The following is a 26,468-nucleotide window of genomic DNA, read 5'->3' on the forward strand; positions in this document are numbered from 1 at the left end:
CCTAGCAATCATGTAAGCAGTGTACCTTTTCATACTGTGAGAGTCTCTCCACAGAGGTAAATCTGGCCTCTGTGTCTATTGCCATCCTCACAGTAAACTGGAATAACCCTGTCATCTGAAATTATAAGGGACACATTTCTTCATAACACAATTCATGTATTACCATCTCATACATATATACCATTTACTGTAGACGTACTTTTTTCCACGGGGTCATAATTCCGCAGAATCTAAATTTCTGTTTAATCCGCGGGTAGAAAATTACGCGGATTTTCTAGACTGTCACTTTATGCCTTACATTTATATTAAGTACGCTTGGACAAATTTCCACGGAAAATTTGTGACTGCGTACATAGCGTAAATTAATACCACGCAGAAAAAAGTACTTCTACAGTATACATGTATACAGTTTGCTAATTCATGATTGCCTACTTTTTGAATTCACATACCTCAGTAAATACGTTAGACTTGCTCAAGTCTCTATGTTTTTATTGTTAATTTTTTTCCATTAATATATTTTTTAAATTCTGTGTTCTTCTTTGTATTGCTGTCCTCTGCTCTCTGTCATAGTTAAATGTTATCAAACATAAACATATAAGTCTATGTTTGACATTATCAAAAAGTACGAAAGAGAGCACTAAAACATAGAGACTTGAGCAAGTCTATACATATGTATATACATGTACATCAAATGAACTGACAGCATTAATCATGAATGGGCTTATAAGAAACCTATATGACCCTCAGATGCTCAAAAAATAAAAGGTAAAATAATTTTTCCAGTACAACAAATTTAAGCAGATCAAGACTTTTGACTTAATTACCTGTATCGCAAATGTCAGGGCCATGCCTGCTAATGCTGTTGGAATGTTGGTAACAATTACTAGAAGACCTGTCACTCCTACCACAATAACAGATAGGAGATCAAGGCGAATGGCAAGCCAGCGATTGGACGCTGAAAACAGGAAGAAAAGCACCGAATTGGTGTCTAGCAGCTGATGAAATCTACAAGATATATAAAAATTATGTATGTACAGAAATACAGAAAGATTAACTTCTCTACTGTGAAATCATTTTAATTCATAGGGCTCAATGTTCATGGGCAAGCAAAATTTTACTTCATGGGGTTTGTGGGAGATGTAATTTTGTGGGTTACTTGTTTATAGGGTAGATTCAATGAATCAATATGTTTACAAAATAAACCTTTCTGGTGATGTAAATTCATGGTTAAGAACATTAGTCCCTCAAGAACAACGATGATTCCACAGTATTCCCAAAGGAACTAAGCCATGTCATAATCACTGTGCATATAAGTCTGGTCAATTAAATTTTTTATTTCAAATTTCATAACTTATAATAACAAGTACAGGTGCCAGCAAATTGGAATAAGCATCCTGTAAATGTATCATATTTGGCATGTACGATATTTGGCTGAAATTGATTTTTGACTAAGCTAGTGCAGATTTGATTCAGCCCATTTCTAATTAATGTTCTTATTTGGGAGTATATGCATGTGCAAGACATTTAGAGTTGTGCTTGAAGGCACTAAAAAGAATACACAGCCAAATATAATACATTTACAATAATTGTAGAATTACTAAATTTTGTGACTCATAAAAAGCCTTGTTAATTCCTCTCTCCTTATTTTTATCTCCAAAGTTTCTCACCTATCCTTAAATTCTGTAGATTTTCCAAAGGCGTGAATGGTGCTGATCCCCTGCACAGTAGCAGTAATATGGCTGATCAACGGTGGCCGACTTTTGGCATCCAATCTCTTTAATTCACGAACACCGGTACTAAACACAAATTTCAACGCAAAAAATGCAATGGCAAGCGGTAAAATGGCAATAAGGAAATAGGGGGAAACATAGACGATACTACCGACTGCAAATATTATCATTAGAATGTTCCTCAGGAAAACTTCAGCACTGGCTGGTAACCGAATGTCAACTGAAATACGAGTTAAAAATAAAAATATAATAATTTACAGACTATTTCATAGTAAATCTCTTTCTGCTATCACAGTTAAAGAAAAATAACTCTCTTAATAAAAAAAAAACTTACTTTTTACTGTCAGGGCTTAAGAAACTCATGTTTTTAATGAGAAAACTTATTTTTGTCTATGTCATTGAAAAATTAACTACCAAATGTAAAAAAAAGTATTTGGTCTGTTTTAATCATTTGGAAAAAATTAAAAATTCTTGACAATTGTAGTAAAAACTTACTTTCATCCATGTCATAGGAAAATCTATTGACAATCCTCCCAACTGGAGTAGAATCAAAAAATGTCATGGGACATTTTAGAATTTTTCTGAAATTTCTGTCATGCATCTTGCTAGAAGCATGAAGTGTTACCTAAAAGTGATATAATGATATACCAGTACACTGTGCATTATACATTAAATGCACTACATATGTAGCTTTGTTCATATTTTTAAATTTTTATTATTTTTACCTTCATAAAAAGAAAGGCTCTGAATACAGTAAACACCACCACAGCAATGACACCCAGTCCGTAGATCAGAGCATAGAAATCTAGCTCTGGATTGTCTTGTATATTCATATTCTTCACAGTAACATTGCCAATAATTGTTGTATTCTGTGAAAAAAAAGAGTATTTCATATTTGATTTTCCATTAAATTTTAATTACTGGTACAAAGTTTGGATTGCAAATAGCCCCAAAACCAAGGCTGTTGGTAAGCAGAGCATCCCCTCACAAAAAGAGCACTGATCTCAATATAAATATTTTTTGATTAACTTCCCTTAAGCAAACACTCACTTACACACAGGCACATCATCCCTCCTGTTATAACAGTAAGATAACTCACCCCTCCTCCCTGTTATAACAGTAAGATAACTCACCCCTCCTCCCTGTTATAACACTAAGATAACTCACCCCTCCTCCCTGTTATAACAGTAAGATAACTCACCCCTCCTCCCTGATATAACAGTAAGATAACTTACCCCTCCTCCCTCTTATAACAGTAAGATAACTCTCCCTTCCTCCCTGTTATAACAGTAAGATAACTCACCCCTGCTCCCTGTTATAACACTAAGATAACTCACCCCTCCTCCCTGTTATAACAGTAAGATAACTCACCCCTCCTCCCTGTTATAACAGTAAGATAACTCACCCCTCCTCCCTGTTATAACACTAAGATAACTCACCCCTCCTCCCTGTTATAACAGTAAGATAACTCATCCCTCCTCCCTGTTACAAAAGTAAGATAACTCACCCCTCCTCCCTGTTATAACAGTAAGATAACTCACCCCTCCACCCTGTTATAACAGTAAGATAACTCACCCCTCCTCCCTGTTATAACAGTAAGATAACTCACCCCTCCTCCCTCTTATAACAGTAAGATAACTCATCCCTCCTTTTATAACAGTAAGATAACTCAACCCTCCTCCCTGTTATAACAGTAAGATAACTCACCCCTCCTCCCTGTTATAACAGTAAGATAGCTCAACTCTCCTCCCTGTTATAACAGTAAGATAACTCACCCCTAACTCACCCCTCCTCCCCAGTAAGATAACCCCCCCTCCTTATAACAGTAAGATACAGTAAGATAACTCACCCCTCCTCCTTGTTGTAACAGTAAGATAACTCACCCCTCCTCCCTGTTATAACAGTAAGATAACTCACCCCTCCTCCCTGTTATAACAGTAAGATAACTTACCCCTCCTCACTGTTATAACAGTAAGATAACTGTTAAGATAACTCACCCCTCCTCCCTGTTATAACAGTAAGATAACTCACCCCTCCTCCCTGTTATAACAGTAAGATAACTCATCCCTCCTCCCTGTTAAAAAAGTAAGATAACTCACCCCTCCTCCCTGTTATAACAGTAAGATAACTCACCCCTGCTCCCTGTTATAACACTAAGATAACTCACCCCTCCTCCCTGTTATAACAGTAAGATAACTCACCCCTCCTCCCTGTTATAACAGTAAGATAACTCACCCCTCATCCCTGATATAACAGTAAGATGACTTACCCCTCCTCCCTCTTATAACAGTAAGATAACTCATCCCTCCTCCCTGTTATAACACTAAGATAACTAACCCCTCCTCCCTGTTATAACAGTAAGATAGCTCACCCCTCCTCCCTGTTATAACAGTAAGATAACTTCCCCCTCCTCCCTGTTATAACAGTAAGATAACTCCCCCCTCCTCCCTGTTGTAACAGTAAGATAACTCACCCCTCCTCCCTGTTATACCAGTAAGATAACTCCCCCCTCCTCCCTGTTGTAACAGTAAGATAGCTCAACTCTCCTCCCTGTTATAACAGTAAGATAAGTTACCCCTCCTCCCTGTTTTAGCCAGTAAGATAAGTCATCCCTCCTCCCTGCTATAACAGTAAGATAACTCAAACCTCCTCCCTGTTATAACAGTAAGATAACTCACCCCTCCTCCCTGTTATAACAGTAAGAGACTAACCCCTCCTCTTATAACAGTAAGATAACTCATCCCTCCTCCCTGTTATAACAGTAAGATAACTCACCCCTCCTCCCTGTTATAACAGTAAGATAACTCACCCCTCCTCCCTGTTATAACAGTAAGATAACTCATCCCTCCTCCCTGTTATAACAGTAAGATAACTCATCCCTCCTCCCTGCTACAACAGTAAGATAACTCACCCCTCCTCCCTGTTATAACAGTAAGATAACTCACCCCTCCTCCCTGTTATAACAGTAAGGTAACTCATCCCTCCTCCCTGCTACAACAGTAAGATAACTCACCCCTCCTCCCTGTTATAACAGTAAGATAACTCACCCCTCCTCCCTGTTATAACAGTAAGATAACTCACCCCTCCTTCCTGTTATAACAGTAAGATAACTCATCCCTCCTCCGTGTTGTAACTAGTAAGATAACTCACCCCTCCTCCCTGTTATAACAGTAAGATAACTCACCCCTCCTCCCTGTTGTAACAGTAAGATAACTCACCCCTCCTCCCTGTTATAACACTAAGATAACTAACCCCTCCTCCCTGTTATAACAGTAAGATAACTCACCCCTCCTCCCTGTTATAACAGTAAGATAACTCACCCCTCCTCCCTGTTATAACAGTAAGATAACTCACCCCTCCTCCCTGTTGTAACCAGTAAGACAACCACCAGCTAGTTCCTGTTGACACAGCTATACTGATGATGTAGACCAACAGAACAACAAAACACACAATAAATCCCCCCGCTGCCTTCATGTAGGTGCCATAAGTATGGAAATTCACTTTCCCTTTTCTAGTTTCCTCTGCTACAATCAGTTTTCCCTCTGAAAGGAAGGTAAACAAGAAACAATTTATGATCAGAATTTTTTTTTTTTAAATTACATCAACTGAAAACAAATTATGAATTTATATTTTTCATAGATTTATTATCTATCACATGTACATTTTTGTGCATGAATGTATCTACATACATGTATCTGACAGTACCATTACATTGACACTAGGAAGTGATGATTCAATGTCACAATTCTTTTTGTACATTAAAACAAAGAAAGTATTTCATGCATTAAAGATATAGTAGAAGCAAAATATAATTATCGGGTAAAATGCCCTGATCTTACTGTTTGTTTTCTCCTCCTGTGTGTTGCTGATGACAGACACCTGTTTATCCACCCCTGGGGGATCTCTACCCCCTGAGTCCAGTACCCCTGACTGTGACTTTGGACTCATGGACAGCTCGGATTCCCCAGATTTCACAGAGGATGTCCTGTTACGGTTATTATAACAGTTCCCATTATGCAATGGTGGCTTTTCCTTGAGGCTTGAAGGTGATGTTGGGTCTTCAAAGTAAATTTGATAATTAAAGCCATGACATGAAAAGACACAGTTTAATATTGAAATGCAAAATATGTATAATTACAAAATTCAAATGATGATGGCTATTCTATATCATATTGTATTTAACTTTCTGAAGAAAAGTGTACTTCAACTACTAGAAAAATGACAAATATAGTCAAATTAAATACTCCAGTACATAAACATTATAAATATCTTGATTCTTAGACCTTTCAGTATATTAAATAAAAAAAAAAATTTACTTAAAGGCAGTTTTTCTTTTGGTTTATTTTTGATCATTTGCTGACAAGGATCACTACTTTTGTATGTACTACCTGTTGACTCACCTTCACCTTTTGTTTGTAGCACCTGTTGACTCACATTCACATTTTGTATGTAGTACCTGTTGACTCACCTTCACCTTTTTTTTGTAGTACCTGTTGACTCACCTTCACCTTTCTTTTGCACCTGTTGACTCACATTCACATTTTGTATGTAGTACCTGTTAACTCACCTCCACCTTTTGTTTGTAGTACCTGTTGACTCACCTTCACCTTTTGTTTGTAGCACCTGTTGACTCACATTCACATTTTGTATGTAGTACCTGTTAACTCACCTTCACCTTTTGTATGTAGTACCTGTTGACTCACCTTCACCTTTCGTTTGTAGTACCTGTTGACTCACCTTCTACCTTTTGTTTGTAATACCTGTTGACTCACCTTTACCTTTTGTTTGCAGTACCTGTTGACTTACCTTCACCTTTTGTTTGTAGTACCTGTTGAATCACCTTCACCTTTTGTTTGTAGTACCTGTTGACTTACCTTCACCTTTTGTTTGTAGTACCTGTTGACTTACCTTCACCTTTTGTTTGTAGTACCTGTTGACTTACCTTCACCTTTTGTTTGTAGTACCTGTTGACTCACCTTCACCCTTTGTTTGAAGTACCTGTTGAATCACATTCACATTTTGTTTGTAGTACCTGTTGATTCACCTTCACCTTTTTTTGTAGTACCTGTTGAGTCACCTTCACCTTTTGTTTGTAGTACCTGTTGACCCACCTCATTCTTTTTTTTGTAGTACCTGTTGACTCACCTTCACCTTTTGTTTGTAGTACCTGTTGACTCACCTTCACCTTCTTTTGTTTGTAGTACCTGTTGACTCACATTCACATTTTGTTTGTAGTACCTGTTGACTTACCTTCACCTTTTGTTTGTAGTACCTGTTGACTCTCCTTCACCTTCTTTTGTTTGTAGTACCTGATGACTTACCTACACCTTTTGTTTGTAGTACCTGTTGACTTACCTTCACCTTTTGTTTTGTTTGTACCTTCACCTTTTGTTTGCAATACCTCTTGACTCACCTTCCACCTTTTCCTCCTCCTCCTTCTGTTTGTAGTACCTGTTGACTCACCTTCACCTTTTTTTGTTTGTAGTACCTGTTGACTTACCTTCACCTTTTGTTTGTAGTACCTGTTGACTTACCTACACCTTTTGTTTGTAGTACCTGTTGACTTACCTTCACCTTTTGTTTGTAGTACCTGTTGACTTACCTTCACCTTTTGTTTGTAGTACCTGTTGACTAACCTTCACCTTTTGTTTGTAATACCTGTTGACTCACCTTCCACCTTTTCCTCCTCCTCCTTTTGTTTGTAGTATCTGTTGATGAGGCTGGAGTACTCCCCCTCTTGTTTCATCAGATCCTCATGTTTTCCTTGCTCTGTGATCATCCCATCCTTGATGACAATGATCCCATCACAGGAACTCAGGTACTATAAGTGGAAAACAGAGATATTTTTAAAAAAAACTCAGGTAGCGGTACCTGATTAAAGCAAAAATTAAAATTCACTTATTCACATGAATACTTGTAAAGACATGCTTTACATACATGTCTTTACATACCTGAAGTTGATGTGTAACAAACAGGACAGTTTTATTTTTCAGTGCTTTGAGGAGACACTCTGTGAAGATGTGTCTGCCCACGTGTATATCTACTGCTGAGAGGGGATCATCCATTAGATAAATGTCTTTATCAGCATACAGGGCCCTGGCCAGAGACAATCTCTGTTTCTGTCCACCACTCATATTAATACCACGCTCACCAATCTGTATTTTACAAACATAAAACTTAATGCATACAACAAAATTTAGATCTTGTTTTGAAACCCTAAGGAAAATAAGCCATTTAATGCAGTAGCAGATATGTATACAGAGAAACAAGATAGAGAAACAGATTCCTAAGGCCTCTCAGTTACTTAGATGCAATGCACCTCAGCTCCTACACAGTCTCATATCTTTTCTAAAATGTTGCAGGTTCCTTGGGGCATCTTATTTCATGCATTTATCTGTGTGGTCATGTGAATCTCAATATATCTGTAAATGCAGAGAATGAAAGCAAGCAAGCAGCTGGAGCATAATTTCTACAGATATGTGACTGGCAAACTGATTATTTTGTATTTAAAAAAGGAGATCTAAATAAGGACATATAAATATACATTTTAAGTAAGATTTAATTATATTTACAATGCTGATATACCTCTGTTTCATCTCCAGATACAAAGGTTTCCAGGTCCTCCTGTAGACAACATGCTTCAATGGTGGCATTGTATCTACAAAACAACAATAAAATAACACCAGATACATGTCCCTATATATTGATATCTGTTGTCTTATCAGTCCTGGTTTCTGTGACATTGATATCTGTTATCTTATCAGTCCTAGCTTCTGTGACATTGATATCTATTGTCTTATCAGTCAGCTTCTGTGACATTGATATCTGTTGTCTTATCAGTCAGCTTCTGTGACATTGATATCTGTTGTCTTATCAGTCAGCTTCTGTGACATTGATATCTATTGTCTTATCAGTCAGCTTCTGTGACATTGATATCTGTTGTCTTATCAGTCAGCTTCTGTGACATTGATATTTATTGTCTTATCAGTCAGCTTCTGTGACATTGATATCTGTTGTCTTATCAGTCAGCTTCTGTGACATTGGTATCTATTGTCTTATCAGTCAGCTTCTGTGACATTGATATTTATTGTCTTATCAGTGATAGCTTCTGTGACATTGATATCTATTGTCTTATCAGTCAGCTTCTGTGACATTGATATCTATTGTCTTATCAGTCCTAGCTTCTGTGACATTGATATCTGTTGTCTTATCAGTCCTAGTTTCTGTGACATTGATATCTGTTGTCTTATCAGTCCTAGCTTCTGTGACATTGATATTTATTGTCTTATCACTAGCTTCTGTGACATTGATATCTATTGTCTTATCAGTCCTAGCTTCTGTGACATTGATATCTGTTGTCTTATCAGTCCTAGCTTCTGTGACATTGATATCTGTTGTCTTATCAGTCCTAGTTTCTGTGACATTGATATCAGTCAGCTTCTGTGAGATTTATATATGTTGTCTTATCTAGCTTCTGTGACATTGATATTTATTGTCTTATCAGTCCTAGCTTCTGTGACATTGATATCTATTGTCTTATCAGTCAGCTTCTGTGACATTGATATCTATTGTCTTATCAGTCAGCTTCTGTGACATTGATATCTATTGTCTTATCAGTCCTAGCTTCTGTGACATTGATATCTATTGTCTTATCAGTCCTAGCTTCTGTGACATTGATATCTATTGTCTTATCAGTCCTAGCTTCTGTGACATTGATATCTGTTTTCTTATCAGTCAGCTTCTGTGACATTGATATCTATTGTCTTATCAGTCCTAGCTTCTGTGACATTGATATCTATTGTCTTATCAGTCCTAGCTTCTGTGACATTGATATCTATTGTCTTATCAGTCAGCTTCTGTGACATTGATATCTGTTGTCTTATCAGTCCTAGCTTCTGTGACATTGATATCTGTTGTCTTATCAGTCCTAGCTTCTGTGACACTGATATCTGTTGTCTTATCAGTGATAGCTTCTGTGACACTGATATCTATTGTCTTATCAGTGATAGCTTCTGTGACATTGATATCTGTTGTCTTATCAGTCCTAGCTTCTGTGACACTGATATCTGTTGTCTTATCAGTGATAGCTTCTGTGACACTGATATCTATTGTCTTATCAGTGATAGCTTCTGTGACATTGATATCTATTGTCTTATCAGTCCTAGCTTCTGTGACATTGATATCTGTTGTCTTATCAGTCCTAGCTTCTGTGACATTGATATTTATTGTCTTATCAGTCCTAGCTTCTGTGACATTGATATCTATTGTCTTATCAGTCCTAGCTTCTGTGACATTGATATCTGTTGTCTTATCAGTCCTAGCTTCTGTGACATTGATATCTGTTGTCTTATCAGTCAGCTTCTGTGACATTATATAAATATTGCATGTAGTTGAGTGTAACATTGAAAATTTTCACCCCAAGAAAACCATTGTCAACCGAGGCGCAACTAAGGTTGATAATGAATTTCGAGGGGTGAAAATTTTTAATGTTACACTCAACTACATGCAATATTTATTATATTATACAGAATGTTTTGTACAAATACATATTACAGTTAACCGTGCTCGCATAAATTCCGCGCAGTCGCTATTTTTTGTAATACCACCCGTCATCAAGCAATGTTGACTGTTGCTACGCAGGAGGGCGTGGCTTCATTATTCAGCGGGTAGTAGTGTTTTTTATCAAATGTTTCTCGACGAATCAGATTCAAGTAATTTACATGAAAGTATAATATTGATATCTATTGTCTTATCAGTCAGCTTCTGTGACATTGATATCTGTTATCTTATCAGTCCTAGCTTCTGTGACATTGATATCTATTGTCTTATCAGTCCTAGCTTCTGTGACATTGATATCCGTTGTCTTATCAGTCCTAGCTTCTGTGACATTGATATCTGTTGTCTTATCAGTCCTAGTTTCTGTGACATTGATATCTGTTGTCTTATCAGTCCTAGCTTCTGTGACATTGATATCTATTGTCTTATCAGTCCTAGCTTCTGTGACATTGATATCCGTTGTCTTATCAGTCCTAGCTTCTGTGACATTGATATCTATTGTCTTATCAGTCCTAGTTTCTGTGACACTGACCTGTCTTCGTGGTACATCTCCCCAAACAGGATGTTCTCCCTGATGGTGGCATTCAGTATCCAGGGCTGTTGAGAGACATAGGCTATACTTCCCCCTACTGCCACTTTACCTGAGGTTTTCACCATCTATAGTGGAAAAGAAAATTTAAATCATCTTTTCTATAAAGAAATTTCATGTTTGATCCAATGTTCTAAAACATTTATTAAAATTGTCAGTCTTCATCTGATGCTTGAAAACTGTCAACATTTTTGAAAAATAACCTTCTTCTAATATGGTCAGTATCAATTTGTTCTTCCCTGATTTTATACATATAAAAAATCTGAACTTACCCTTCCTAATATGGCTGATATTAAGGAGCTCTTCTCTGATCCTACACAAAATAAGAACTTACCCTTCCTAATATGGCTGATATTTAATGGAGCTCTTCTCTGATCCTACACAAAATCTAAACTTACCCTTCCTAATATGGCTGATATTAAGGAGCTCTTCCCTGATCCTACACTCCCACAAACTCCTATCAGCTTACCCTGTCAAAAAAAAAATCATCAAATTAATATTACCCTGTAACTATTATATCAATTTTTACTTTCAATGTCTATTGTAAGAGTTATGTCCCTTGCATTGCTTCCCGTACCTTTTCTAGTGTCAGATCAATAGCTAGGAGGGTGGGAGGAGCTACAAATTCATCCCCCTCTGTGTTCTTATTTAGGCCTTCTTTTTCTTCATCTTTAATCACATGTTTTCCATTAGGCACTGAAAATTACACAAATGGTCATAGCACCTTCTAGCAAAAAATCGGATGGAATGTACTTTACTACAGTCAGAACTTGTTATCCTGAACTCGATGGGACCGAGGAAAATCTCATCAAGGATTTGAGATATTGAGAATTTACTGTATGCCTCGAAAATTTCGCCCCCGTTTTATTTTCGCCCCTTTCGCCCGACCTTCGTTATTTTGCGAATTTAAAACGGGGTGAATGCAAAGAATACAGTATAATTTATTAAACAGAACTATGACTGGGAGAATTTAAAATGGGGCTAAAGTTTGGAAGTTTCACAATATATGTCACACATCTAAAGGGCATGATACCAAAAATACCAAAACAATATAGGTAAGCAAATGGATCTAAAATTATGATATTGCAAAGTATTGAGGAAAAATATACCCTGATATACAGTCAGCTTTTCTGAAAATGGAGTACAACTTGCAGCAAAAATTACAAAAAGAAGTGACTGGAAGTTCTTGTTGACAAATTTATTATATTTGAGATAACAGTGTATTAAAGTGATGAGAAAACCTCATGAAAGTTCAACTGAGTTTTGGAAAATGTAGTTTAGTGCATCAAGTGTATTTAGAAATCTTAAATTCTAGTTGTTTGTCATTAGCATTTAAAGGACTGTCATGCAAAAAAGCAAAAGAATCAATTAACACTTAATTAAAATCTTTTAGTGAAGTTTTAATTCCTGCTCTTAGTCTAATAAAATTTACTGACAGCAATAATTGTTAATGGTCTTACATTTATAAGCCCTTACCTGTGATCTGGACATCCAGTAGTCCAAGACTCTGTACCGAGACTTCTGGGTCCCAGGCAAAACACGCCTTCTTTATCACTATGGCAAACTTTGGATTGTTAATCTGGGAAGTGTGTGGTTAATTAATACACATATAGTAACAGGTTTATATATCCTCAGACACATCAAAAGAAGACATGAGTAAAGATAGAAAAGGAAAAAAAAACAACATATGTCATAAAGCAAAAAACGAAAATAAAATTACTGCTTACAACAATCTGTTATATATCAATAAAAATAAAAATATTGCTTTCCAACAATTTATTACATGGCAACATAAATTAAGCTAAATATTGTTTCTTATACTCTGTCATATTGCAACTTAAATAACACTAAATATTGCTTTTATTACACAAAATTTACATTTAAATTTTGTAATTGGAATATCTTTTGAATGATCAATCTCAAAATAATAAGGCACTCAGGCTAAATGTGGACAGTCAAAATTGGAGGGTTATCTCTTACCAGCTAAATAAAATGGTAAACTAAATATAGTCAAACTTTGTTCATCATATAAAAACTTGATGAGTTCACTCTCACTAACTTGCAAATTTGAACTTCAATAAAGATACTCCTTTTCTGAAAATACAAAATAAGGAGGGTTAAAAAAATTGTTTGAACAAAGTGCTTTTTTAAGTAAGACTGCCAGATTTCCACTTTGCATCACATGAAAATCCCAGTCCCAAATGTGTGTGATTTTCCGATGGCTCAATTAAGTCAAAATTTAACATTTGTACTAGAAAAAATGTGGAAAAATTAACTGTTTTCTGTGAAGCCCTTAGACAACAATAAAAATGTTTTTTATCACTATGGCAAACTTTATTGTTAATCTGGGAATGAATCTCCTATTCATAAAGCAAAAAACGAAAATAAAATTACTGCTTACAACAATCTGTTATATATCAATAAAAATAAAAATATTGCTTTCCAACAATTTAATGGCAACATAAATTAAGCTAAATATTGATTATACTCTGTCAATAATTAATAAACATTTTATACACAAAATTTAAAAATTTTGTAACTGGAATATCTTTTATGGTCAATTCAAAATAATAAGGCACTGCTTGGACAGTCAAAATTGGAGGGTTATATTTATCAATAGTCAATGAAATTTCTATATTTGCGGATAACAGCAATTCGGAGGTGCAATTAATTAAATAATACAATATATTTTCATTTTGGTCTATCTGAATTCTACAACATTTCAATACAAGATAAAGTTTTTGTCTTAAGCTTAAGATCTTTCATGATCCTGAGGACTGGTATCCGATCTAACAGTGTTTTAGATAACAAAGTTCAACAGTGTTGAACTTATATTGTATTATTTAATTAATTGCATCTCCGAATTGCTGTTTTCATTTTGGACTATCTGAATACTACAACATTTCAATACAAGATAAAGTTTTTGTCTTAAGCTTAAGATCTTTCATGATCCTGAGGACTGGTATCCGATCTAACAGTGTTTTAGATAACAAAGTTCAACTGTACATTACATTGATGATGATACAGTCAACTAGCAAACAGCTAGAAGTCTAGACAAATATGAGTCTATGACAAATATGTAACTTAATGTATTTGATATAGGAGTATGTGGAAGGAAATTAGTACATGTAATATGATCAAAATTTTGCATTTTCTGGATTCATTAGTATATGTTTTTAGCAATGAATTATGGATGAAGAACTGGCAAGCATTAGAAGTGTTCAGATAAGCCTATTGGAAATAACTTAACTACATGAAAATAAATTTTCTAAAGTCAATGACCTAAATTTCATGATATCAGTTAATAGCTATGAATGCACATTTGTGCTGAAATATGCAGATATACTGATGTTGTAGCTTACTTCCCTACAGCAACCTTGTATTACCACTCCCCGGTATGTTTATCATCAATTCTGGCTTTTTTTCGAACTTTTAGGCTATCGTTACTGTCAGAATTAAATGAAGTACTTTAACCCTTTCAGAACAAACTTTGACTTCAGACAATTGCTTGACTAGCTGAGCCATGTGGTTTAAAACTGGTTTTAATTTGTTGATAATAGCTACCAAAACAAAACCAAAAAGAAAAGAGCTAGCTAGAATATAGTGGAATGAAGTTGTTTAAATTTTTTAAAGGCTTCTTGTTTCTGGGTTACTCAGCCTGCCAGCAGCCATGCAATTCAGTTGTCAAAGCACACATTCTCCCTTACAATGCTGTATTTTCACATGAAAGGTAATGTTTGATATTACAAGGAATCTTTTAAACAAATTTTATTTCTGTGGCAGATTAAAAATTATGGAAGCATAATTCTTCAGAAGTTAATATCTCGTGGCGAAAAAAACCTCCCATATAATCTTTAAATGGAAGATTTTTATTCCAAGACATACAGATTGCAGAGTGAAGTTGTGCGATGCACCTGGACAGGTGAAATACTGTAAACGTATTACATTTGGCTGTGTATTTTTTTTAGCGGCTTTGGCAGAACACAGCAACCGCTAAATCAAGTACAAAGCTAAATGTCTTGCACATATACATTTAAATAAAGGTATGAAGAATTGTGCTAAATCAAATCTATGCTAACTTATTAAAAAGTCAATTTCTGCCAAATATTGTACACGCTAAATATAATACATTTACAGTATTTTTTTTATAGTTACTATTCTGTTTTTACCTTGAACCTCTTCATGGATACATAAGCATCAGCTAAAGCCTTGACAGCACAAGGAATGTTCCCCAGAGATAATCTCATTGCATTAAACACTGCTATCATTGTAAAGGCCTAAAACATTACATTAAAACTTCATATTAATGCAATAAATAAACTGAAACTTTCAAACGATAGTGTACAAACATACCTATAAACAATCAAATCAAATCCAATCAAATCCATGTGTTTGTTCATTCCACTCCTCAAACGTGTATCAAGTAAAGAAATATACATTATAGAATCATAACAAAAAGGCCTATGGACCTTGAAAGTCACCTGAGTATAAAAGCATTTCCATACATCTGAAGACTTCGAGAGCAACCTAAGAGTCATGTGCAAGTTTTTATTGGTGCTAAAAAATGACTGCCCCAGAGGAATTCATACTTTCAGTATGGTGACCTCAGCCTTGCCTTACTATAACCTTCAAGGATATAATGGGAAAAGGGGGTGTAAGTGCAATTATGTTGGGTCTGGTAATGGATGAAGGTCTTCAAAAGATTTTCTTTATTCCTGTATTTTATGTATTTTGAATTAACATTTCTAGGCTATCTCTAAGCTGGGGACAAAACCCTGTACCTTGGGCTAAAGAATATCAGAATTTTAGCACAAGGCTTAATATGCAAGATACATGTATTTCCATGCGATGTATGATCAATCGTGCCTTTCACTGGAGGAGGAAGGAGGGTGAAATTTGCATTGAAAAAGTTTATGGACAACACGAGACAGACAAAAACGATAAAAAATGTCATGTGGCCCAGGCTTCATGACCATTTGGCAAGGATATTTTTTTTTCCAAGTGCAGAGACATGTGCCTAAGGGAATTATGTAGTTCAATTGGCTATTTGAAACAATTTCTTCTTTTAATCCGCGGGTAAAAAATTACGTGGACTTTTTAGATTGTCATTATATGCCTTACATTAAGTACGCTTGGACAAATTTCCGCGGAAAATTTGTGATCGCGTACATAGCGTAAATTAATACCACGCGGAAAAATGTACTTCTACAGTATTTGAAACAATTCTTTTTTTTTATGTTATGATACTTTGAATTGGTCCTTTTATTATTGTAGTAAGGGGCCCATTTTACAAAAGAACTTAAAACTAAGACCAAAAACTTCAGTTGATTGTAAAATTTTGCAGAATTAATGATTTTGTTTAAAATTGCTAGATTTAAAATATCTTTAATTCCTATATTCCTTTTTGAAAAAACAAAAATCATTCTCAAAATATTGAATATAAGTGAGTTATATGCAGTATTAATTTTTGGTCTTAGTCATAAGTTCTTTTGTAAAACAGGCCCCTGATTAGCTTCCTGTTTTTTCCATGTGCCTACCTGAGCTGCTGAGAGGGGATTCCCTGTCATGACATGGGCCGTAATGACAAACACAGAGGCCATGACGGGGACCATAGGGGCCACTGAGGTACTGATACTGTTGATGTACGCTGCCTTCTCCAGCACTTTTCTCTCCCGACTCCTGATACCTACAAGTAGGGATCTCTGTATACAAGAATATCAAAATCAATGTTCTTTAAACAATGAATTATTATAAACAAAAATTTTCACTTTTTAGTCAACAAGTACAGATAGTTTGATGACAATAAACAGTTCAAAATTTCATTGAACCCTCTGAAAAACTGTGAGATTTCATTGAAATCTTGATTACCTGCAATGGTTTTGGCAAATGACTTTTCCCAAGCATACATCTTAATTAATTTGATACAATTTAGTAATTCTGTCATCATCCTCACCTAAAAAGTTAAACAAGAGGCCGATGGGCTACAGGGCTACATCGCTCACCTGAGCACATTTTATATGAAAAAGTGCAAAACATTTCAGCATTGGAAAGTTTAGGGTGGGGGGAGGGGGGGGGGGTTGATGGCAAATTTAAATTTAACACAAATTGAGGAAGATTTCATTTCAATTTAACAGTTTTAAATATGGCTTTGTTGTTCTATATCATCAGATTTTTAAAGATTTTCTTTTGAAAATTTTTTTCCCTATATATATTCCTTTAAAAAATTTGATCTCCCGTTGTGGCTCCTCCTTACTAACCCTGGAGGGTCAATGTAAATGGATAAGCTTTTTGTAAAGACAATTTAAACCTGTAGTCCCAGCCCTATAGGTCAGATCACTATTTTTATAGAAGGGTACCTTTTTGAAAATAGTTCCTATATATAGCTATATAAAACTTTGACCCCCCATTGTGCCCTCACCTTACCCCTGCAGGTCATTATTCAAACAAACTTACATACACTTAAGGAATAACTGTCTTATTTTTCGATTTCATGAAGTGATCAATCGATTGGCTTGTGTGATAATTTGCATAAACGCCGAAGGCGTTTATGCATAAAATTATCACGCAAGCCAATCGATTGATCATCTTCATGAAATTGAAAATTCTGACAGTTATTCCTTATATTTACATGCTTTGATTCCGCAAATCCACATGCTCCAAGCCCAGCTTCTGTCTAGCTGTTTGTCCCGCCCTGCACAGAACCGCGCCAATACATTTTAAAGTACATTTACATTTGGTAATTTTATCTCGGACAAAGACATTGGAAATGTAAATATTACCTGATGATGCTTCAATGTCAATATGACTAATCATGGCTATGCTGTTCTTGAGAAGAAGATTTTTAAAGAATTTTTTCTATTTATTTCTGTGTAAAACTTTTATCTCCCATTGTTGCCCCACCCCACCCCTGGGTCATGGATTGAATAAATTAGAATCTATACTATGCATAGAAGGTTTACTTTAAGTTAGAGATTTTTTGGCCTGGTGATTTTTGAGAAGAGGATTTTTAAGACACCATCAAAATTTTACTATTTCTGAATTATCTCCTCGTGAAACAGGGTGTGGTCCTTCATTGAACAAACTTAAATCCCCTTTACCTAAGGATGCTTTGTGGCAAGTTTGCTTGAAATTGGCTCAGTGATTCTTGAGAAGATGATGAAAATGTGAAGTTTTTGACAACAACGACAGACAACAGACAAATCTCGATCAGAAAACCTCACATGAGCCTTTGGCTCAGGTGAGCTTACAAATATTCAGCTATGCATGTTATTATCAAACAGCTTTTTTCCTCCTATTAGACATATTTTTTTAAATGAAAGAGCTAAAATTAGTAAGAAAATTTTCAATTCTATGAATTCAATAAAGGGGCCACTGTAGATATGATAACTTTGGAGAGTTTTCAGATACATAGAGAACAGTTAATGAAGTATTCATGCTTACTCGCTTATCTGTAATGACAATTCCTTTTCTCCTATAATGAGCTGTAAATTTACCAATAAAAGCCTGAAATATCACAATTAAATACTGCACTAATATCAAACATCAATGTTAATTTTTACTGGCCTTGCCAAAACAGGCTTGCTTATAAATACTGGTGATCTTTGACATCATTTTAACTTAAAATGTACATTTCACATTTTGATATATAACCAGAAGTCTCTGTCGAGACTGAAGCTCTACTGGTTTGTACTTATAATAAAGAAAGAGAAAAGTAGCAGTTGGGATATAAAACTTTACAAAAGCAATAAATAGAATAATGACAAAAACCGATATACAGAATTATGTATCTTAGTGTAGTCTACTTGTGTGCCAAGTTATATTGAAATCAGACCAAAACTGAAGGAGGAGTAGCATTTTAAATTTATTTCAAAGAAATTTCTTTTTTAAGTAACAACAGCAACACCATTAATTGAAACAAAAACCTATACACAGAATTATGTATCTTAGTGTAGTCTACTTGTGTGCCAAGTTATATTGAAATCAGATTTAAACTGTAGGAGGAGTAGCATTCTGAATGTTTTTCAAAGAATTTTCTACATTTAGTAACAACGGCAAAACTATTCTTTGAAATCAAAAACCAATATACAGAATTATGTATCTTAGTGTAGTCTACTTGTGTGCCAAGTTATAATAAAATCAGACCAAAACAGTAGCATTTTGAAAGTATTTTTTTTATAATTTCTATTTTTAGTAACAATGACAGCACCGTTCATCGAAATCAAAAACCGCTTTACAGAATTATGTATCTTAATGTAGTCTACTTGTGTGCCAAGTTATACTGAAATCAGATTTAAACTGTAGGAGGAGTAGCATTTTGAATGATTTTCACAATTTTTTCTATTTTTAGTAACCACGGCAACAATTTACCGATACATAGAAAATCTTTGTGTAGTCTACTTGTGTGCCAAGTTATATTGAAATCAGATTAAAACTGTAGGAGGAGAAGCATTTTGAATGATTTTCAAAATTTTTTCTATTTTTAGTAACAATGGCAACACCGTTCATTGAAATCAAAACCGATGCACAGAATTATGTATCTTAGTATAATCTATTTGTATACCAAGTCTTATTGAAATTGACCAAAACTGTAGGAAAGCAGGATTTTCATTAAAAAATTCTATTTTTAGTGCAACACCGTTATGAAATCAAAAACCGATATACAGAATTATGATCTTAGTGTACACTTGTGTGTCATTTTAACTTAAAATGTACATTTCACATTTTGATATATAAAAATGGCCAAAAAATATAGATTTCAAGCATACACATTTTTCCTCAGAAAGGCATTGATAATGCCACCTATTAAAATATTTTCAGAAAATGTAATTTAGTTACCATAAATGGATAAAACATGATGTATGTAACACTGCCCACAAAAGCCCATGGACCAATCAGGAATGCCGTGTAGATAATTCCACCCAATAAAATTAATGGTGCACCAATCAAAAGAGGACCAGTGATAAAGGCGTCGTACAGTCTCTGTCCGTCATTGCTACAGATGTTGACAAGCTAAAACAGGTACAGAAAGAGTTATATTCAAAATTCATAACACACGTATATGTATACCTTTTCAGGAATCAGTATTTTTGTGATTATAAAAAAAGAATCAGTTCATATGAATGTACATGGATAAGAAAGTTATAGAAAGCATTTTTGGATTAATAATCAAGCTTTATGTAAATGTCATATAGTTGCTAAATTAATCAGATTCTAAACAAAAAACAAGAGGCCCATGGACCTTATAGGTCACCTGAGTATCATGTAACAACTATCCAGCAATTGAATTTGATTCGTGTTTTAAACCAAAAGCCATGAAATTCAAAATTTTGAAAGAGGCACCATTCAAGGCTTATCATAATTATACACTTAGCATGCTTACTTTGGTTACTTAATACCCAGAGGTAGATCAGAGTAACAAAGAGAAAATGCATTTCCACTTTACAACCATCAGTTGTGCACCCCACCCCACAGGAACCACTGACCCTGGGCCACATATTTCAAAATTTTGGAAATTTTATCATAAATTTTATTTCATCATTAATGGTTGATTAATACCAAAGAGCAGATTTCAAAGCATTAGATTGTTTTCAGCCCCCCCCCCCTGACCCAGGGGGCATGGAAATCATTAGAGCCCCCCCTGAAGCCAGAACCCCGCCCTAGCACTAGAAACCCTGACCATGAATTTCACAATTTTGGTTGAGGACTCAATGCTGACTACAATCATGCCAATAGTTTGACTGCTTGATGTCCAGGAGTAAAGAAGAAGATTTTTAAAGATTGCATTAAATTTAGTGGTTTTTGCCCCACCCCTCAGGCCCCAGGGGGGCAAGGACCATAAAATTCATAATGTTTGTTCCCCTTCATAGATAAATGCTTTATGCCAAATTTGGTTGAAATTGGTTGAGTGGTTGCAGAGAAGAAGCTGAAAATGTTCAAATGTTAACACACGAAGGACGATGCACGACGACAGATGAAAATGGATAGCAATAGGACACCTGAGTTTACCTAAAAAATATAAGAGTTAAGAAAATATTACTCTATGGTTGTTTTCAAAACAAAAAAAGAAACAAATACTTGGAAACATGAATGTTGAGTGTTTGATTACAACATACTTCACCAACTGTTTTGTCTTTTAAACCACGAAGACGTAATATTTTTCCATACAGCATGCTCAGTACAGCTCCTCTCATACGTATACCTACAAAGAGTGATTTCAATGAATGGAAACAGGAGAACAAAGTGTCAATATGTAAGGGTTAATGTACAAGTAGCGCTCCATTCCTTAAAAGTAATGGATTCATGATGTGCTACGAGTATTATTAACCCGCTTAAAATCCACTGTTTTAAATGCTTGTTATTATTGTTTGTCAATACATAATTTAAAAATATATAAAATTACACAGTAAATATATATATATATATATATATATATATATATATATATATATATATATATTAGTAGTATTAAATAGAGAGAGAGAGAGAGAGAGCGAATTTTAGGGCAAGTGAATTAGTGATATATTAATTAAATTCTCCACCTGTTAACGGCTTCGATGGCTTTGTGAGATAAGCATCTCACTATCATGGTGAGGGTACCAGAATCGATTCTCAGAGGTACCAGAATGATTATTTCTAAATATGAAAATAAATTAATGAAATTTTCTAATTCTTTCCTCAACAGAGGCACAGGCAGGAGTATCTGGACATAACAAATACCGTTTTCAATGAAATTTGCAACTCTCCTTTCCTGAAAAATAATGTAGTGCTCAAACGAAAGAGCAGTGTCACAAGTGGATTTCAACTGTATAGAGCAGGAAGACCTTAAGCAAGAACTCTAACTGATCCCAATGATAACAATTATAAGGCTATATAAATTCAATTTTTAAATTTAACTGGAAAAGAAAGGACTTTTTGTGTGTGATTTTATTTTATTTTTAAAGTATTCTTATCAATTTAGTAATGAAATGGAGATACCTTCTTAAATTCATCCAGAAATACTTTTTGTTTAAGAAATGATACTGTATTCTTTGAATTCGCGCCACTTTAAATTTGCCCAATTGAGGTTAAGGCGAAAGGGGCGAAAATAAAACAAGAGCGAAAATTTCCCTGTATGCAGTACACTAATTACAAATCAATGGACAAAATATATTCGAGGACAATGATCTCAAGTTATTTGAATAAATATTTTGTGTCTGACGTCGGTTCAACCATACTGAACAAAAATTATATAAATGGATGCTGTCCCATTTGGATGGTCAGAATGTCTTAGTGTAGTCTACTTGTGTGCAATTTATTGAATCAGACAAAACTTAGGAGGTGTAGCAGTTTTTGAAATTTAATATTCTCACTGTCTATATAATAAGTGATACTAAAGGTATCAGAAAATTATGATAATCACTTTATTTGTGATACATTTAATTTTTATTAAGCTTTGATTAGTTTTATAAAGAAAATAATCATTTTAATCACAATACTTTATTTAAAGGTTTATAAATCAGACCAAAACTGTAGGAGGTGTAAGTATTTCACAGAAACTTAACCCTGTTCATCAAAATCAAAAATCGATATAAAGTGTATCTAACTATCAGTGACCTTTAATGACAGCAATTTTTTTCAAAAATATGAAGTTTAAACAATAAAAAACAACTATTCCGGCTTCGATTTTTAAAACTTATATTTTGGTATATAATAATTATATTTTGAACCATTCATTTTGACAAAAATGCCCTTGTCCACAAACTTTTTGGACAACCCCCGTAATGTACATGTAAATGTATATAAATCATTTTTCCACTTTTAAATAATTATATTTACAAAATTACCTCCAAAAGGCTTGTACACATGTTCTGACATTTTTTAAGCTGACTGAATTTCTTTTTTTTTTTCTGGTGCTTTTATAATTTCAAATTTAAAACCACTGAAACAAATGCAGGGGGTCACTCTAAAAAGGGAGGGTGGGGTGTGAATCTAAAAATTTGTTTTCTGTGTCCTGACACATACCTGTAGTATAATTAATAACCCAGCCAAGAGCTAAAAACATGGAACGACAGAATTCCATGGCAGCCATGAGAATCACCAGGCCGATTCCAAAGCCAATATCACTGTTACCAGCTGAAAGGTCATCTAAAATCCTCCTCAACACAAAGGCCTGGCACAACAAAGGAATTCAGTAATAAATTATGAACTCCAAAAGTAATTAATGTAAATCATGAAAAAGTTTGTTAATGATTAAATAACAAATAGAAATTTTCCATCTTGACATTGCATGCTTTACTTAAAAGTTCATACCGGTGCAGCAAAACTGAAGGTCATAGAAATGATGAAGGTCATCCCTCCAAAAATAACTCTGGTCCTTCCAGCTTTCAACAAAGCCTGTCCAAATGATGCTTTTTCTGGACCTTTTTTCTTCAATTCACTCTTCCATATTCTCTCAAGCCTATACAATTTAGAGTGGAGTCATTAATATTAAAAAAAAAATTCCACAAAGAATTCTAACAATTTTTCAGTGACCTCCATTTGCTAAGGCACTCCATATCACACCACTATGATTATATTTTTTGCCTTTAAAAAAAATTCATACCCCATACCAAAATGTCTAGTTGACCATCATCTACATGTAGTAGTCAAGCCTAGTCATCAACTGAATACTTGAAAACAGTTGACCACTAGCAGTTGAATGCTTTTCTGAAAAGCTGACTGTCAACTGATTTGCATAAAATGGTCAGTTGACTATCAATTGACTGCTTTTCACTAAGTTGACAATAAGTTGAATGCTTAACCTTATACTTTCAAAATCTCTCTTTTTATGTTAAAATGACATAATTATTATAGATCAGGTTTGCAAACAAGTATTACGAAAATCTAGATTTGAATCAGGTAACGTCTGTCAATGTGTGTTTTGTTTGAAAGTGGAGAATTTTTTGAATTCATGCATCAAGTGTTGTGTTTAATGGTTATGTTGTGTTGCTACAATATGCCATTGCTTAAATCTAATTTTTCTGCACAGAAAATAAATGAGTCAACTTCACAGAGAAAGTGTGCCAGAGACATTTTTCAGCTTTTCCCAGCACACTCTTGCATTAGCTAGGTTTTCAAATCTTATTCCATTTTTGCCCCCCCCCCCCTCCCCCCAAAGTAGAGGATATTAATTTCGGTCTGTCTGTCCATCCCTCTGTCTAGCTGTATTTCTGTCTGTCTGTAATATTTTTGCTTCCACATGATATCTTGAAAAAGCTTTGAGCTTTTGCATGAACTAGAAAATCATTCACAAGCCTCTAGTATACCTTTCTGCATTAATTTCTGCTCGGTTGACGTCAGGACACCTCATGTGTTGTAAAAATTCTGTTCCTTTTCTTTTAATTTTCCACATGATTGGAGTCAGCCATGCATAGGTCAACAGTGAAAAGAAGCCAGCAGTTGCCTCTGGTAACTCATCCTTATGCCTACAGAGTAAGTAAAAAAAATTACATTTCCAGACAGAGGCATCTTTTATCTGTTTATGTTACAAATAATTTTTTTTTCTCCGATGATAACCCTTTGAAAGTTAATTTGAGTTATTTCAGATAATTCTACCGATATGTAAATTAGGCAGGTCGACATCGTTGTAGTGAACGTAGGGAGGCCAAAATTATGCATCCGGCACCTCGCTGAGATTTTATTTTAGCTACTTTGCGTCTTTCTGTGGCATGACGCTGCAATAATCACAGGTCAAATATGCATGTAAATCTCCTGCGGTTGCCTTTGTGTTTGACATCAGTGGGTTTGAAGACTAATGAAATTCGCATGGGAGTCATGTAATTCAAATCTATGTCTACATTTTTAAAGTCTCAATCAACAATCTTATTTTACAATGAAATGGAAATATAAGGAATCAGTGTCTAGTTAGTATAGTATGTCAGGGCATCAACGATAGTGGGAAACAGACCCTGCCGAGCGATATGATTTGTTTATTTAGGTTTTGATGCCCTGGCATACTATATATTTTAATAAATAATTTCATTTTTGTGTGAAAAATGAAACTACATTTGCTTATTTTTCTTTAATTAAGCACTGAGAATTTAGGGACTAAAAATTTTGGCCTGACGTCCACTACGACATCGCTGTAGGCCTAGTGAATGTCAGCATGATCAGACGAAAATTTTTAGTCCCCACGACATCTCGCTGAGATTTTATTTTAGCTACTTTGCGTCTTTAACCCTGGGCATAGAAACAAATAGCTGCAATAATATAGCCCTCTTCCTTTGGAGGAGTGGGGGGAGAGTGTGGCCGCTTCAACTCCTTTGCATCTCCGTAATCAAAGACTGGTAATGGTGCAAGTAAAGCTGGGAGTGATTTACTCCCACACACATTTCTTACCAATGCTCCAAAAATGTAGTTGTGTAAGACATATATCACTCCAAAAATACTCAGAACAATCCATTTATCGGTTATTTTTTGCGTATGTCAACATCACCACTTGAATTTATCCGCCATGTTTACTGACCTTGATCGATTTTATTTTTGGACAGCCAATGAGATTACATGCAGGGATCTATAGGGAGCGGATCTCTAAAGAAATTACCTTACTTTAGGCATAAATATAGATGTTTACGAAAAAAATGTCACATGGAATAGTTTTATTTATCAATGTTTTTGATGTCATACAGCACAATCATTTAGTAACCCCAACATTTGCTTCGTTAAGTTTTTCTAAATTTCAAGCACAAAATCTCAGTGCATCACGCGAGACCTGTCTGATGGCTTCTGATGAGATCGATTCGACTGGAAAACAAGCAAAGTTATTTTAGGCAAATCAGTATCAGGTTTTTGCGTTTAACGAACTATGTGACAGTGAATTAAAAATTTGTCTTTTAAAAAGTAAATTGAGTGTAAAAACAATTTATTTTGCCTGCAGTCACCAGTATTTAAACAAGAGATGTGTGTAAAACACTTTTGCTCCCCCACCCCCCACAGGCTTGTTCCGTAAAAAGGGCATCCCCGACTTATTTTTACTACGTAAAAATAAGTACGGGGTATCAGGTATACGAAACAAGTGCCTGCCCGCCCCCCTCCTCCCCCAAAATAATAGGAATTTTTCTAAGTCCAAGGGCATAACTCTGTCCCGAACTGCTCAATGGTACCCAAAACAAAACTTGGTCCTGATATTCTCATGATGAATCTGTATACGAACCTCTGTCAAGAAAATGAACGGAAGCTGCAAATAATTGGAATTTGTCTAAGTCCGTTTAGAGGCATAACGCTATCGTACCCAAAACAGAACTTGACCTATATATTCTTATGATAAATTTGAAGGCATATGTCAATTTCATTTCAGTATATATGAGCATCAGCTGTGAAGAAAATGAACGGAAACTGCAAATAATTGGAATTTTTCTATGTCCAAGGGGCATAACTCTGTCAAAATTGCCTCGCAATCGATCGTACCCAAAACAGAACTTGTCCTAGATACTCTTATGATGACTTATGATATATCTGTTACTGTATACCAAATTTCATTTTGAGCAACGGTTGTGAAGAAAATGAATGGAAACTTGGAGGGCTGACAGACAGACAAACAGTCCGACCGACAGACAGCAGGCATTAAAGCAATATGC

The 26,468-nt window shown here is 35.0% G+C and overlaps 1 protein-coding gene across 1 annotated transcript in view; it reads right to left on the reverse strand.

Moving 5' to 3' along the window:
• LOC134263791 (ATP-binding cassette sub-family C member 5-like) overlaps positions 1 to 26,468 on the reverse strand; it is a 32,311-nt gene that overhangs the window by 5,048 nt on the left and 795 nt on the right. The window contains 23 exon segments of the mRNA XM_062746174.1: positions 26 to 115; positions 825 to 1,005; positions 1,668 to 1,950; positions 2,226 to 2,355; positions 2,456 to 2,599; positions 5,085 to 5,272; positions 5,570 to 5,788; positions 7,401 to 7,551; positions 7,682 to 7,885; positions 8,316 to 8,388; positions 10,819 to 10,943; positions 11,274 to 11,345; positions 11,453 to 11,571; positions 12,352 to 12,505; positions 15,045 to 15,152; positions 16,413 to 16,561; positions 16,744 to 16,828; positions 18,316 to 18,378; positions 19,711 to 19,884; positions 20,988 to 21,073; positions 22,876 to 23,023; positions 23,164 to 23,311; positions 24,159 to 24,317. Of these exon segments, the coding sequence (XP_062602158.1) occupies positions 26 to 115; positions 825 to 1,005; positions 1,668 to 1,950; positions 2,226 to 2,355; positions 2,456 to 2,599; positions 5,085 to 5,272; positions 5,570 to 5,788; positions 7,401 to 7,551; positions 7,682 to 7,885; positions 8,316 to 8,388; positions 10,819 to 10,943; positions 11,274 to 11,345; positions 11,453 to 11,571; positions 12,352 to 12,505; positions 15,045 to 15,152; positions 16,413 to 16,561; positions 16,744 to 16,828; positions 18,316 to 18,378; positions 19,711 to 19,884; positions 20,988 to 21,073; positions 22,876 to 23,023; positions 23,164 to 23,311; positions 24,159 to 24,317 (3,253 nt within the window).

The sequence above is a fragment of the Saccostrea cucullata genome, unplaced genomic scaffold (genome assembly GCF_032062105.1).
Source record: "Saccostrea cucullata isolate Sc308-1 unplaced genomic scaffold, CSIRO_AGI_Scuc_v1 ctg824, whole genome shotgun sequence".
Classification (NCBI taxonomy): Eukaryota; Metazoa; Mollusca; class Bivalvia; order Ostreida; family Ostreidae; genus Saccostrea; species Saccostrea cuccullata.